General features: G+C 45.1%; 1 protein-coding gene across 2 annotated transcripts in view; it reads left to right on the top strand.

Moving 5' to 3' along the window:
* MANSC1 (MANSC domain containing 1) overlaps positions 1-5,873 on the top strand; it is a 29,793-nt gene extending 23,920 nt beyond the window's left edge. For both annotated transcript variants that reach the window (XM_050748235.1, XM_050748233.1), the window contains exon 4: positions 1,663-5,873. In XM_050748235.1, coding sequence (XP_050604192.1) covers positions 1,663-2,594 — 932 coding nt within the window. In that variant the 3' untranslated portion in view covers positions 2,595-5,873. The remainder of the gene's footprint in view (positions 1-1,662) is intronic.
* Positions 5,874-16,115: the final 10,242 nt, after the last annotated feature.

Here is a 16,115-nt window from a genome sequence, read left to right as displayed (position 1 = left end):
TGAGGCAGGAGAACCGCTTGAATCTGTGAGGCAGAGGTTGCAGTGAGTCGAGATCATACCACTGCTCTCCAGCCTGGGCGACAGAGCGAGACTCTGTCTCTAAACAAATAAAAATTTTTAAAAAATGTAAAAACCATTCTTAGCTTGGAAGTCATACAACGACAGATGGCAGGCCAGATTTGTCCATCAGGCCGTAGTTTGCTGAGCCCTGTTCTAGATGGATGAATAAGTGACAGTGCAAAGAACCTCTCAGAGGGGTAAGGCTTAGAGAGTAGTCACGAGATGGCATGAATCCGAAGCTGCCTCTGGATCCATTTGTAGGAAAGAGGAGACTGAGGACCAGTTTGGAAACTGGCATGGAGGTGAGTTGAGGAAGGAAAAGGACAAGAGAGCAGGAGTGAGTGGACTGAGAGATGCCAGGACATTCCTCTGCTTCTTTCCTTGTGTTTTCTGCAGTTCTAGTCTACGTGAGATGGTTAGCCTAGCAGCAGCGATACATGGCAGTTCACCTGGTCATTGCCTGCCCTTGATTGCTTGAACAGCCCTTTCCACTTTGAGCTGTGATCAGTGGGGTGTGTGATCAGGGGCACAATTCTGAGCTTCCTGGAGCAGGAGCAGGATCTGGGGCTGGTTTCTCCCCAGCAGGCATTGGGACTGTATGGATTTCTGCTCTCTGTGTCTGTAGTGTGGTCATCATGATTTCAAATATTGGTCCCATCGTCCTCATGACCTACGACATTGGCTCCAAAATTCGAATCTTTGAGAGTCCAAGTGAAATCTCCCAGATAGCCTCGGTCCTCGGAGCACAGTGCTGGAACCATACGTCTCTGGTTTTTGTTGTCATTGTCCTGCTGCTGCTGTGGCCTCAGTGCTCAGAGGGGAGACCAGACCCTGCCTGGCCCCTCCTCTTCCTCCCTGTCAGAGACACATAACAGGGATTCTGCTCCCTCTCTCCTGCTCTATCGCCTCTTTTCCCACGGCTTCCACTTACCTTTCTTGCCTGCCCCATGCCCCCACTGAAAGCTCCCCTGATGATTACTTGCTTCCCAATTGTCATCTCAGTCTTAGTTGGTATGTCCTGCAGAAACCCACACCTTCCCCCACATTCTCCCTGCCAGCCTTTCCTGCTCAGGTCACCCTCCGGCCCACTTTTTTCCCTGGCCTTGACCCCTTAGGAAGATGGAGAACCCTCTCCATCTTCCTAAGCCTCTTGCTTCCCTGCTGAGCCCCTCCGGCTTCTCCGCTGTGCAACTCCCACCTTTTCCTTAATTTGCCTGGTCCTCCTCCACACATTTCTCTTATCTTCTGTCCTTTCGTGCTAGAAATAAACCATAGCATCTGGTGGAGAGGCGGCGTTATCAGATTCTCATTTAGCAATTTGTGTTTTTCCATTTTGCACACATTTCGATGAAATGTCAAGTATCAACGGTTTGGAGATTTGTTTAAGAGATAGGATCTCCCTGTGTTGTCCAGGCTGGTCTTGAACTCCTGGCCTCAATCCATCCTCCTCCCTTAGCCTCCCAAAGTGCTGGGATTATAGGTGTGAGCCACCATGCCCAAGCGGTTTGGGGATCTTTTGAACAAGCTGATATGTTTATATTTTTTAACTTACCTTAGCATGGAGTTATATAAGCCCTCCTTTTATTTTCCACGTATTTTCAGATTTTCCATCTTTGACCAGAAATTTGCCAAGCCAAGAGTTACCCCAGGAAGACTCTCTCTTACCTGGCCAGTTTTCACAAGCAGTCACTCCTCTAGCCCGTCATCACATAGTTTATTCAAAGCCCACCGATATCTCATGGAGAGAAACACTTTCTCAGAAGTTTGGATCCTCAGATCACTTGGAGAAACTATTTAATATGGACAAAGCAAGTGCCCAGCTCCTTGTTTATAAAGAAAAAGGCCATTCTCAGAGTTCACAGATTTCCTCTGATCAAGAAATAGCTCATCTGCTGCCTGAAAATGTGAGTGTGTTCCCAGCTACAGTGGCAGTTGCCTCTCCACATACCACCTCGGCTACTCCAAAGCCCGCCATCCGTCTACCCACCAATGCTTCAGTGACACCTTCTGGGACTTCCCAGCCACAGCTGGCCACCACATCTCCGCCTGTAACCACTGTCACTTCTCAGCCTCCCACGACCCTCATTTCTACAGGTTTTACACGGGCTGTGGCTACACTCCAAGCAATGGCTACAACAGCAGTTCTGACTACCACCTTTCAGGCACCTACGGACTTGAAAGGCAGCCTAGAAACGATACCGTTTACAGAAATCTCCAACCTCACTTTGAACACAGGGAATGTGTATAACCCTACTGCGCTTTCTATGTCAAATGTGAAGTCTTCCGCTACGAATAAAACTGCTTCCTGGGAAGGTAGGGAGGCCAGTCCAGGTCGTTCCTCCCAGGGCAACGTTCCAGAAAATCAGTATGGCCTTCCATTTGAAAAGTGGCTTCTTATCGGATCCCTGCTCTTTGGTGTCCTGTTCCTGGTGATAGGCCTCGTCCTCCTGGGCAGAATCCTCTCGGAATCACTCCGCAGGAAACGTTACTCAAGACTGGATTATTTGATCAATGGGATCTATGTGGACATCTAAGGATGGAACTCAGTGTCTCTTCATTCATTTAGTAACCAGAAGCCCAAATGCAGTGAGTTTCTGCTGACTTGCTGGTCTTAGCAGGAGGTTGTATTTTGAAGACAGGAAAATGCCCCCTTCTGCTTTCCTTTTTCATTTTTTTGTTTTTGTTTTTGTTTTTTTTTCTGAGATAGAGTCTTGCCCTGTTGCCCAGGCTGGAGTGCAATGACACGATCTCGGCTCACTGCAGCCTCCATCTCCTGGGTTCAAGCGATTCTCCTGCCTCAGCCTCCGAAGTAGCTGGGATTACAGGCATGTGCCACCATGCCCGGCTACTTTTTGTATTTCTAGTAGAGATGGGGTTTCACCATGTTGGTCAGGCTGATCTCAAACTCCTGACCTCGTGATCCGCCCACGTTGGCCTCCCAAAGTGCTGGAATTACAGGCATGAGTCACCACCCCCAGCCGCCTTCTGCTTTATGTTTGGTTTTTGAGGAGGAGTGAAGTGGGAACCAAATCAGGTAATTTGGGGGTAATCTGTCTTTAAAATATTCGCTGAAAACAAAGCTCTACCTAAAAATTTGATTGGCTTTTATGCAAAGAAACAGTTTAGGACAGCTAGGTTCCAATTAATTCACATTCTTGGTTCCAGATAAAATCAACTGTTTATATCAATTTCTAATGGATTTGCTTTTCTCTTTATATGAATTCCAATAAAACTTATTCCAGAGGTAGTTCCTTCCAATTAAATATTTGAATAAATCTTTTGTTAGTCAGTAATGTTCTTGTAAGTAGCATGTCCAGCTGGATAACTTTCCATTTATTTCCACTAGCAAAATGATTATGTGAAGAAAATATGTGTTCCACGTTAAAATGACAAACCCCCTTTTTCTCATCAGTGAGCAAAGAGCTTCACTTGGGAGCATTCTAGCAGAATGTTAGCCTACATGGAGACAGTGGTAAGTCAGCTCTGATAAATGGCCAAATCCACTTGGGATCTGTTCTAGTTAACTTTTTAAAGAAGTATTATAGACATTTTCTAAAGTTGTACTAAGTTAAAAATGTACCAATATTATTTTATATCCTTACCTAAATTGACCAGCAGTCAGTTTAAGCTTAATGTAGAACAACATTGGAAATAATAACTAGCACTAAGATTGATGCTGCAATTTTTACTGGTTACCAATTAAAATTTCTGAGAAAGGCTTTTAATAAAGTTTTCCAGACAAGTTACAGAGGAGGCAACAAAGAGTCCAGAAGTCCCCTGGGTCAGTTTGACACCTCTTTTCTCTGGACTTCAATACGGTTATCTGTAAAAGAGGACATTTGGTCCCGTCCAAGTGTTATCAGAGTTTTTACAGATAAAAATGGAATTCAGATGCGAACTTAATACAGTGAGCACTAGAGGGCAGTAGCCGGTCAGTAAGTACAGCAATTAAGACAAATGCAGGAAATGACAAAAGGCTTTTCTTCTCCTTCCTCCTCACCTCTTCCTTCCTCCTCATCCCCTTCCCCTCTGCTCTCCCGCTACCCCTCCCCCATTTCCCTGGTTTACACTAAGCTCATCAAGTACATTAAGAGTGTACATTAAAGTACATTAAATAATACTTTTCTTATATTTTCCAACTTAACAGCTTGACACAAATCTCCAAGGGGTTTACATAAGCTTTAAGTAGGTTGAATAAATAAAACCTTGAGTCAATTTAATCTAACAAGTATTTATTGAATATCCGCATCTAGGCCAGAATCAGATTAGTAACCAAGTGCCTTGGAATTTTAAAATGTCTCCTCTCTTTATTAATGGATTTAGTGAGTGGAAATAAGGCTTTCTGTGGTGGTTTATAAAGGTATTTTCCTGGCTCTCTTGGAGTTCTCTGTCCACCTTGCTGCAGCCTTTGTTGTGATGGAGAGACCACACAGCAGCTGTCCAGATGAGTGATGCTACAGGCCCAAACTGGCAGTGGCTGTGAGGATGTAGGTTGTAGGGGAACATCTGGAGTGGAAAGAGTGCTCTTCTCACACAGCTCTGTGTACTTACTGCCCCTAGGACAGTGGGCGCAACGGTAGCAAGGGCCGTCAGGGTAGAGGAATCCCTTAGAGGAATTCAGCAGTGACTAGTGTGGTCAGCCTTTCAGACAAGGCCCATTGAGTTATGAGCCCCATCCTTTGGTTTGTAGAAAGAGAAGGTGGCAGCCTAGAACAGGTGAGACGAGGAAGGTCCTTCTGCTCAAACATACTCTCTCCATATTTTACCAACACGATACTGACCTAGGTTAAAAAGCTACTCCTGGCCAGGTGCAGTGGCTCACACCTTGTAATCCCAGCACTTTGGGAGGCCGAGGTGGGTGGATCACCTGAGGTCAGGAATTCAAGACCAGCCTGGCCAACATGGTGAAACCCCATCTCTACAAAAATACAAAAATTAGCCAGGCATGGTGGCGGGCACCTGTAATCCCAGCTACTCGGGACGCTGAGGCAGGGCAATCACTTCAGCCCGGGATGGGGAGGTTGCAGTGAGCTGAGATCATGCCATTGCACTCCAGCCTAGGTGACAGAGTAAGACTCCATCTCAAAAAAAAAAAAAAAAAAAAGGCTACTTTTAGCCAGGCACACAGCGGCTCACATCTGTAATCCCAGCCCTTTGGGAGACCGAGGTGGGAGGATCACTTGAGCCCAGGAGGTCGAGGCTGCAGTGAGCCATGATCATGCCACTGCACTCCAGCCCGGGCGACAGAACGAGAGCCCATCTAAAAAAAAAAAACTGCTCTTAAAAAACCTGAGGACTCCTGGATGAATACTGCTGTGTGCCTGTTTCTCAATTACCCCTGGCCTGAGCGAGGCACTTTCGGAACTCTTTGGCTCCCAGTCTGTGGTGGACGCTACCGATCACCTGCCCCGCAGCCAGCTCCAGTCCCACTCCTGCCTCATTTGTTACAGGCTGGAGGTGCCAGGTTCAGGGAGGGACTTGTGACCCAAGTTTTAGCTGAAAGGAAACCTACTAGGGGCTTCTAGGAGAGATTTTCTTGCTTGTAAAGAGAAGGCTGCAGAAGGAGAAAAGCTCTTTTTGCCCACATCCCCTTATTTCATGGTTGGGATGCTGACCATGTGAGGACTTGGTCGTTGGAGCTATGGTGGCCTCCCTGCCATGATGAGGGAAGAAGGCACTGCCACACTGAACGTGGCACTGGGTACAGGAAGAGTCCGGTCCGGGATGCCTTGGTTAATTGACGGGACAAACCCTGGAACTGCCAACTTCCATCTTGTTCTGTAATAATAAATCTCTAATATTTGTACCACTTTTAGTCGAGTATTCTATGATTTATTACTTATTGAGAGCAAACACTTAGAAAATACTTACACTATGTGCCAGGTTCACTTTTACGTATACTAACTCATTTCAATTCTACAAAAAGCTTTTGAATAATTTTAATCCTTATTCTGTAGATAAGGAAACTGAGACAGAGAAGTTTAAGGGCCTTGCCGGAGGTCACTTGCCCAGACAGTCTGGCTCCAGAATTGCCACTTTTTACATTGTTATAACTGGAATGATACACGATGTAACCAAAAAGAGGTTTGCAGTAGATTGGAAATGTTCTAGAAAGCTTTTTGTTGTTGTTTGAGACAGAGTCTTGCTTTGTCACCCAGGCTGGAGTGTAGTGGCGCAAACACAGTTTACTGCACCTTCCAACTCTCAGGCTCAAGTGATTCTCCCACCTCAGCCCCCCAAGTAGCTGGGACTACAAGTGTATGCCACCATACCCAGCTAATTTTTGTATTTTTGTAGATACAGGGTTTTGCCATGTCGGCCAGGCTGGTCTCAAATCCCTGGACTCAAGCAATCTGCCCATTTCAACCTTCTGAAGTGCTGGGATTACAGGCATGAGCCACCATGTCCAGTCCTCGATAGCTTTTATTTTTATTTATTTATTTAGAGACAGAGTTTTGCTCTTGTCGCCCAGGCTGGAGTGCAATGGCGCGATCTTGCCTCACTGCAACCTCTGCCTCCCGGGTTCAAGTGACTCTTCTGCCTCAGCCTCCTGAGTAACTGGGATTATGGATGTGCACTACCATGGCCAGCTAATTTTGTATTTTTAGTAGAGGAGATGGGGTTTCACCATGTTGGCCAGGCTGGTCTGGAACTTCAGACCTCAGGTGATATGCCCGCCTCGACCTCCCAAAGTGTTGAGATTATAGACATGAGCCCGCCCCTAGATAGCTTTTTGTTTGTTTTTTAGACGGCGTCTTGCTCTGTCGCCCAGGCTAGACTGCAGTGGCACGATCTCAGCTCACTGCAGCCTCCACCTCCCGGGTTCTAGCAATTCTCCTGCCTCAGCCTCCCAAGTAGCTGGGATTATAGGTGCCCACCACCACACCCAGCTAATTTTTTTAATTTTTGGTAGAGATGGGGTTTCACCATGTAGGCAAGGCTGGTCTTGAACTCCTGACCTCAAGTGATCCACTCGCCTTGGCCTCCCGAAGTGCTGGGATTACAGGTGTGAGCCATTGCGCCCGGCCTCGATAGCTTTTAAATGGTGTTGAGCTGAACGATACCTTGAGCCAAAAGCATGGAAATGAAGAGGTCAGTGGTCTCATTCTGGGGTGGGCTTCATCCACTTTCCCAGTTGCTGATCACCTGTGCCAAAGTTAAGAGTGACTCCTCAGGGACACACCACAGCAGAGAACCCAAGCTGTTTCCGTGTCCTGTCACCTGGGTTAATAGTACCACCAGCCACCCAGTCCCTCCTGTATTGAGCAACTTCAAAGTCATACTCTTTCTCCTGCGGCCTCAGCCTCCACATCCCAACGTCTACCAAATATTCCCTATTCTCTTTCAAAGATACCTCTCAAGGTCAGCCGTTCCCACTGCTGCCTCCTGTTTGGTCTCCCTAACTTGCTTGTCCTTGCTCTGCTCCCACATCACATATTCCCTCCTTATGACTTCAAGTTACATTAAAAGCACAACACACAGTACATGTAACTCCACACATGACACTCTGTGCTCCCGGTACCTCTGGGGATGATTACCAGTTGCATGTGGCAGGTGTACCAAGGCTCCCCATGCACTAGCCCCAACCTAACCACGTTGCGTCTACCTCTGTCCCGTGAAACCTGGGCTGTAGCTACACCACCCTTTTCAACATTTCTCAGTATTGCCAGACACTATGACGAGCCATCCTATTCCCTCTGCTTGTAAATGCCTTTCCCCCTTGTTCACTTGGCAAATTTCCGCTCATCCTTCAAGACCACGCTCACACGTCACCTCCACCAGGGTCTCCCCACACTGTCCCGGGAGAAGTATCAATTCCTCCTGGGTTTCTGACACAGCTCGTGATGTATACCATTAGTGAAACACTTCCATGGAATCATCATGTATCAGATTATATATTACCCCGCTAGACTGGGATGCGTTAGACAGCAGCGTTTCTCTGATTCCACCATGCCTAACAGTGTGTCTGGCACATAGGCATTCAATAAGTGATCATGAGTGAATTTTATAACCTGTTCATTGAAGGTCATTTCTTTCAGCAATGGGCAGTAATGTGATTTGGCTGCATACAGAACAGCTTCTATATCATGCAGTGAAAGTGAAACCACTGACGTGCATTTTTTTAGTAAAATGGGATAAAATCCGGGTAATGAAGTGTATACTCTTACTTTAACTAAGCCCATGTGCAGAGGGATGGGTAGATAAGTATTTGATTTTGTTTATATCTCTCCTTTGGGTTCAGATAGTATAGTTTCCTTAGCCTATAGAGAGGAGGAGCTGACAGAATGTGCTTTTGTTTGTGTTCTTATATTTTTGATTAATTTTTTTCCCTTTCTTTCCTACCTTCTTTCCCTCACTTTCTGTCTCTCTCTCCCTTCTTCTCTCCCTCCCTCTCTCTCTTTCTCCCTTCCCTTCCCTTTCCTGCCCTCCCCTCCCCTCCCACTCCCACTCCTCCTCCCCTCTCCTCCCCTCCTTCCCTCGCTCCCTCCCTCCCTCCCTCGCTTTCTTCCTTCCTTCCTTTCATCACTTTGTCGCGCAGGCTGGAGTGCAGTGGCAATGACAGCTCACTGCAGCCTCCACCTCCCCGGACCCAGGTGATCGTCCCACCTCAGGCCCCCAAGTAGCTGGGACTATAGATAGGCGCACACCACCATGCCTGGCTAATTTTCATATTTTTTATGGAGACAGGGTCTCCCTCTGTTTTATAGAGACGGGGTCTTGAACTGGGCTCAAGCAATTCGCCCACCTCGGCCTCCCAAAGTGCTGGGATTACAGGCATGAGCCACTGTGCCTCGTTGGTTAATTTTTAATTAAAGTGACTTTTAGAGTACTTTTATAGACAAAATCAGGTTCAGAATCTAAGTTACTTGTCCCCAAATTATCATGTCAGTGAACAAAAGAGTTCAAACTAAAACCAAGGGCTCCAGCCTCGCTATTCCATATTCTTCCCTAACACTGTGTAGTGTGAGCAGTGTGTGGGCACAGTGTGAAAATAGTGCATCTAGTAACATACGTCCAGATATTGGAGAGGGAAGGGTCCAATTTTGAGTTTCAATCTCATTATATATTATGTAATTTATAATTTATTTAGTAAACATTTGTTTTTCATATGTTCTCAATGAGAAACATCTATTTATGTGTAAGTAATAGAAGATGAGTACACATAGGATTTGTTAAAGACTAAAGTCCAGGCCAGGCGCAGTGGCTCATGCCTGTAATCCTAACACTTTGGGAGGCCGAGGTGGGTGGATCACTTGAGGCCAGGAGTTTGAGACCAGCCTGGGCAACATAACGAAACCCCATCTCTATTTAAAAAAAAAAAAAAAAAAAAATTAGCCAGGCATGGTGGTGCGTGCCTGTAATCCCAGCTACTCAGGAGGCTGAGGCAGGAGAATTGCTTGAACCCGGGAGGCAGAGGTTGCAGTGAACTGAGATCATGCCACCACACTCCAGCCTGGGTGACAGAGTGAGACTCGGTCTCAAAAAACAAAACCCCCAAAACACTAAATTCTGTAATTCTGATTTTATGCAAATACTGTGTATCAAGGGTCCACAGAATTACCTAAGCAATTGTATTTGTTTTCACCTTTTTTACATGGATAATTGGTCTTCCCAGCAATATTTTAAATGCCTGGAATATTAGCACTTCACTTAAGTTTCTTTTTAGCTGTTAGTCATTTATTGTTTTCCCCCTGTAGCTACAGCTCATGTCCATGTTTTTTTCATCTAGTCTTAATTACAGTGCTATAAAGGATGAGAAAAACAGCTGAAAGCTAAAGGATTTGCCCAACCTAGTCTTCTGCCTCTCCATCCCAGCTTTTTTGCTGTGAGAAGTCCTGCTGGCCCGTGCATTGTCTTGGTGATCAATGAACTAACATCTGTTAGTTTTAACATATTCTAGACTCCCAACACTCGAAGGTTTTTCGTCTTTCTTTTCTTGGGACAAAAGGAAACCCAAATGCAGCCAGACAGGAATGGTCAAAGTTAGGAGCAGTGAGATCTCTCAGAGGTCAGGCCTCTACTGCCCCTTATCCCATTCATTCTCCATTCTTTCTAGAACCACCCTCAACTTCTCAGGCCCTGAGACCTGCATCCCTCCAGCATCCCCTCTGCCTTCTAAGGCATGGCTCCCAGGAGAATGGGGAGATGGATGGGATGTGCAGGCTGTGCTTGAGGGGCCTATCTCCTTGAAGACTTCGCCTGTTCTCACAGTCCCTGAAAGCCTGCTTCACTCACATCATCAGAGGAGAAAAGGAAACCTTCACCAACTGTATTAGTCAAGGTTCTCTTAGAGGGACAGAACTAATAGGACATATATATATATATGTCCTATTATATATATATATCCTATGATTGATATATATATATCCTTATATATATATCATATATATCCTTATATATATCCATATATATATATATCTCCTATGATTGATAGATAGATAGATAGATAGACAGACATAAAGGGGAATTTATTAAGTATTAACCTCCAAGATCACAAGGTCCCACAATAGGCTGTCTGCAAGCTGAGGAGCAAGGAGAGCCAGCCCAAGTCCTAAAACTGAAGAACTTGGAGTCCAACATTTGAGGGCAGGAGGCATCCAGCATGGGAGAAAGATGTAGGCTGGGCGGCTGGGCCAGTCTCTCTCCTTTTCACGTTTTTCTGCCTGCCTTATATTCACTGGCAGCTGATCACATTGTGCCCACCAGATGAAGGGTGGATCTGCCTCCCCAGCCCACTGACTCCAATATTAATCTCTTTTGGCAACAGCCACGCAGATACACCCAGGATTAATACTTTGTATCCCTCGATCAAATCAAGTTGACACTCAGTATTAACCATCACACCAACGATCACAACACACACCTGACTACATACATTTGCAGGCCTTTAAGGCAGATTTATCCATTTTCACAAGCTGAAGAAGATAAAAAGGTAGAAGGCAGAGGTGGGAGGATCACTTAAGACCAGGAGTTTGAGACCAGCCCTAGCAACCTAGCAAGACCCTGTCTCTAAAGAATTTTTTTTTTTTTTTTTAAAGAAGAAAGCTGAAAGGATAATGTAGAAGAAATAGTATTTGAAGCTAATGCATGAGTTTCTAAGTGAGTGAGGGTGAGTAGGTGAAAGACAGGATTCCAGGGACTGGGCAGATGAACCATTAGCAAACAAATGGAATATTATTGTCTTTTTGTGGGTTTTTTTGTTGTTGTTTGTTTGTTTGTTTTTCTCTTTTAGAGACAAGGTATTCTCCATTGCCCAGGCCAGAGGCAGTGGTATGATCAGAGCTCAATGCTGCCTTGACCTCCTGGGTTCCAGTGATCCTCCTGCCTCAGCCTCCCAAGTAGCTGGGACTACAGGTGTGCGCCACCATGCCTAGTTAATTTTTAAAATTTTTTGTAGAGACAGGGTTTTGCTATGCTGCCCAGGCTGGTCTCAAACTCCTGGCCTCAAGTGATCCTCCCACCTCAGCCTCCCAAAGTGCTAGGATTACAGGCATGAGCCATTGTGCTCGGCCTCGTTGTTTAATATTAATGAAAGTATACCTGGTGCTAAATTTATTTAGCCTCAGTCAGTGTCCCCAACAAATCCCTTAGGCATTCCATGCCAGGCTGACCAGGTACAGTGGCCCACAAGCCAAACGCTACTGCCACACAGCCTCCTTTTTGAATGTCCCAGAGTAGAGAGGAATAGGGACAGCTGCATTTTTGCAGCCAGCCAGGAGCTCCAGAGAGATCCCAGCAGCCCCTGCCTTCCAGACAGGCGTTCCTATGCTCCAGTTATGTTCTGCAAATCTCAGCTTTTTTCACATCCTCATCAGTCAACATCATCAGCAAGCTTAGGGGGAGAGAGCCAAAAAAGTTCTTATCTTTAAAAAAAAAAAGGAAAGCCTTGCATTAGAGGGACTTTGTCCAGCGCTGTTACACCCACCCTCCCTTCCTTCCACTCAACCATAACTTTGAAAACTGTCCCTAGACACAATAAAGTCCCCCTGGCTGGATTTACGACCTTCCAAGCTGCAGTGGAGAGGAAAAAGGCCCAACTCTGAGAAAAACAAGTATCCAGGGAGGACGGTGTGTGCTGAATTTTAAAATGTTAAATTACGGTGAAAAATTTGCTGGAAAAGAAACTATCTTTCAAATTGTGCTACATAGTAAAGTTAATGGAGCCCATATGTCGTCTACTAAAATTTAGAAAAACAAACTAAAAACAATACTTTCGCGCCTGCCAGGCTGAAATGTGATCTACTTCTTAATATTCACCCAACCCAGAGTGAAATGCTTTAAAATGGTAATGATTCCAAAGTGCAGCCCGAGCTCAGTGGATAAACAACAGACCTCAAACCCTGCGGTCGGGGGGCTTATGTTCTTAACGTAGCTCTGGGCAAGTCACTTAATCTCATGGTTCCTTCTCAATTTTCTCAGCTCTGAAATGGGGATGGCAGCACTTCACGAGGTGTTTACGAGGCGTACTAAGATGATTGTAAAACATTTTACAAATGTTTAATAACCGATGCCCTTTTCATAATTTGGCTTTATAACCTCTTTCATTATTCTTTCAGCGGTGTGGAAATAAATGAGTACAGGGGCTATTTACTCAGAGCTTGCTATGGTATGGGAGTCAGCCTCCATCACTTTGGCAGAAAGTCAAAGCAGGCAGAGGAGTGAGAGAATTTACAGTGACAAAAAGGGAAGGCTTCAGGTTTGCCTGGATTGGAGTTTATTGGCATGGGGAAGTGGAAGATGGACTACTTAGAAGCAGGGCAGGCTGGGCGCGGTGGCTCACGCCTGTAATCCCAGCATTTTGGGAGGCTGAGGTGGGAGGCGCACAAGGTCAAGAGTTCAAGGCCAGCCTGGCCAACATAGGGAAACCCCGTCTCTACTAAATAAATAAATAAATAAATAAATAAATAAATAAGCTGGGCATGGTGGTGCGTGCCTGTCGTCCCACCTACTAGGGAGGCTGAGGCAGGAGAATCACTTTAACCTGAGAGGCAGAGGTTGCAGTGAGCCCAGATCGCACCACTGCACTCCAGCCTGGGTGACAAAGGGAAACTCTGTCTCAAAAAAAAAAAAAGAAGCAGGGCATCTTGGGTGATTAGTCTGGGGAGCATCTTTGGCTTTCTCTGGTCAGTGCCGAGTTGGAAACCAAGTGGTTTGGCTTCCCCAGCTGGTTGCTGCAAAGGTTGTGAGACTCAGTTCTATTCCCAATGGTCTGGCCATTGTCCATTGTTTGTATACTCATCGGCAAAAAATTAAAGATAGGAGGGTTATGACTACCCCAGGAGACAACCAGGTGCCTGCCTAGCAGCCTAGGGAGTAATTTATATTTTTTCATACCTTTTAAATGCTTTTAGAAGAAGCAAATTTAGAAGATAGACTGCTGAACCAACAATTTTCACTCTCTTGAGTCAATGGGTACAACGAGCTAGCAATGAGGACAATTGAGTTCCAGGCGTGAGTCTATTATAAGATGGGCGAAAGGGAGGCAGGAAGACTAATGACAAGTCACATAACCTCTCAGGGCCTCAGTTTCCTTGTGAACAGGCTTCGAGATCCTATCTGTCTACCCTATTGCATTGTTTGGTTTTGAGGATAAGTGGCCTAACAGTTTGTAAAAGGACCCTATAAAGCAGTTTTTTTTTGTTTTTTTTAAGACAGAGAGTCTTGCTCTGTCGCCCAGGCTGGAGTGCAGTGGTGTGATCTTGGCTCACTGCAACTTCTGCCTCGTAGATTCTAGCGATTCTTATGCTTCAGTCTCTCGAGTAGCTAGAATTACAGGTTCACGCCACCACGCCTGGCTTATTTTAGTATTTTTAGTAGAGACTGGGTTTTACTGTGTTAGCCAGCCTGGTCTTGAACTACTGGTCTCAAGCGATCCGCCTGCCTTGGCCTCCCAAAGTGCTGAGATTACAGGCGTGAGCCACTGTGTCTGGCCCTGGCTGATTTTTGTATTTTTAATAGAGACGGGGTTTCACCATCTTGGCCAGGCTGGTCTCGAACCCCTGACCTTGTGATCCATCTGCCTCGGCCTCCCAAAGTGCTGGGATTACGGACGTGAGCCACCACACCTGGCCCAATAAAGCAGATAGTTTAAACCCTATAAAACAGGCACTTTAGAAGTGTGCTATGGGAGAACGTGGCATAAGCCTTTGAAGTTCCACCTAGTGAACTGGAGTCTTGAAAATGCCCACATGTCCTGTAGGGAGACTGCCAGACTCTTACAGACTCACCCTCTTTCCCATCTCCGTCTCCACCAAGGCCCACCCCTGCCCACTCCTCTGCTCCTCTGTTTTCAGTCTCTATGAATAGACTCACCAGAAACTTGGGAATTTCTCTGGGCCTCCACAGGAAACTTGCATACTTGACTTCAACTTCTCGTTAATTCCTCTATTTATTAAAAAATAATGAGTTCCTTATTGCTATTTTAACATGAAGTAATAAATATTTTTTTAATTTCTTATTTTAAATTTCTAATGTAGTGAATATTGATAGCTATAACCAACATAAAGAAAATCTCTTTGGGTCTTCAACAATAGTTAAGAATGAAAAGGGGCCAGGCAGCACTTTGAGAGGCCGAGGCAGTCAGATCACCCGAGACCAGCCTGGCCAACAATGGCGAAACCCCGTCTCTACCAAAAATACGAAAATTAGCCCGCCATGGTGGCAGGTGCCTGTAATCCCAGCTACTTGGGAGGCTGAGGCACAAGAATGGTGTGAACCCGGCAAGTGGAGATTGCAGTGAGCTGAGATCGTGTCACTGCACTCCAACCTGGGCAACAGAGCAAGACTCAGTCTCAAAAAAACGAAAAAAAAAAAAATCATAAGATTGTAAAGGGTTCTAAAACTAAAACTTCATTAGCCACTGCTTTAGATAATCTTACCCTTTGTCTCAGTGATTCTACTGCTAGGATTCTATTTTAAGGCCATAGAATTGCACATAGAAATGAATGCACAGTATGCTTGTTGCAGCACAATTATCAGTAGAATCAACCTGAGTCTCTGAATAGGATTAAATAATTCACAGAACATTCATGAAATAAAATATTATACAGTTAATAAACATTTTCAAAGAATTTTGATGATGGCGAAATGCTAGCAGGGTAATAGTAAATGAAATAGCAGTACATGAAACCATACTGAGAATGCTCACAATTTTGTGTTTATGTATATGTACAGCTTAAAATATACTATATACACCAAACTGTTCCCAGTGATTCTCCATTTTTGGGTTATTGGTCTCTGGGTGATATTTTTCTGTATTTACATGTTGTCTACAGAAAACTCCCATATCACTTTTATAATTAGAAAAACATAAAAATTACTTGAAAAACATTTATAACACCAAATATATATATATATATGTGTGTGTGTGTGTGTATGTGTGTGTGTGTGTGTATGTGTGTGTATTTTTTTTTTTTTTTTTGGAAACAAGGTCTCACTCTGTCACCCAGGCTGGAGTGCAGTGGCACGATCTTGACTTACTACAATCTCCTCTTCCCAGGCTCAAACCTCCCACCTGAGCCTTCCAAGTAGCTGGGACTATAGGGGCCAAGTAGCCACCACGCCCAGCTAATTTTTGTATTTTCTGTGAGACAGGGTTTCGCCATGTTGCCCAGGTTGGTCTCAAAGTCCTGAACTTAAAGCTATCTGCCCATCTCGCCTCTTTAAGTGCTGGGATTACAGTGAGCCACTGCACCCAGCTAACATTTACACTTTTAATACATAAGCTTCCAGCCTTCCAAAGGACAAGGATCTATAATTTACCTTTTTTGTGTGTGAGGACGCGAGAGGAGAAGCATTTGCTATAGCACTTACAGGTATAAAATCCTGTCTAGCCACTACTTTAATATCCAATCATATGTCTGGTGTCTGAAAAGTCTTCTCTTTCATAATCACAGAGCCCACGCTACAACCAGGATAGGCCAGAAATCAGGCATACCAGCGGGAATAGGCAGAGGCCACTGACTCAAATGCATAGCAAAGTCAATTTTCTTTGGCATTAACCTTGGAGAAAATGATAAGACCAAAAAGATAAGCCTATGAAGCCAGGTACAGTG

Source organism: Macaca thibetana, chromosome 11, assembly GCF_024542745.1.
Source record: "Macaca thibetana thibetana isolate TM-01 chromosome 11, ASM2454274v1, whole genome shotgun sequence".
NCBI classification, from domain to species: Eukaryota; Metazoa; Chordata; class Mammalia; order Primates; family Cercopithecidae; genus Macaca; species Macaca thibetana.
This window is presented reverse-complemented; position numbering and strand designations above follow the sequence as displayed.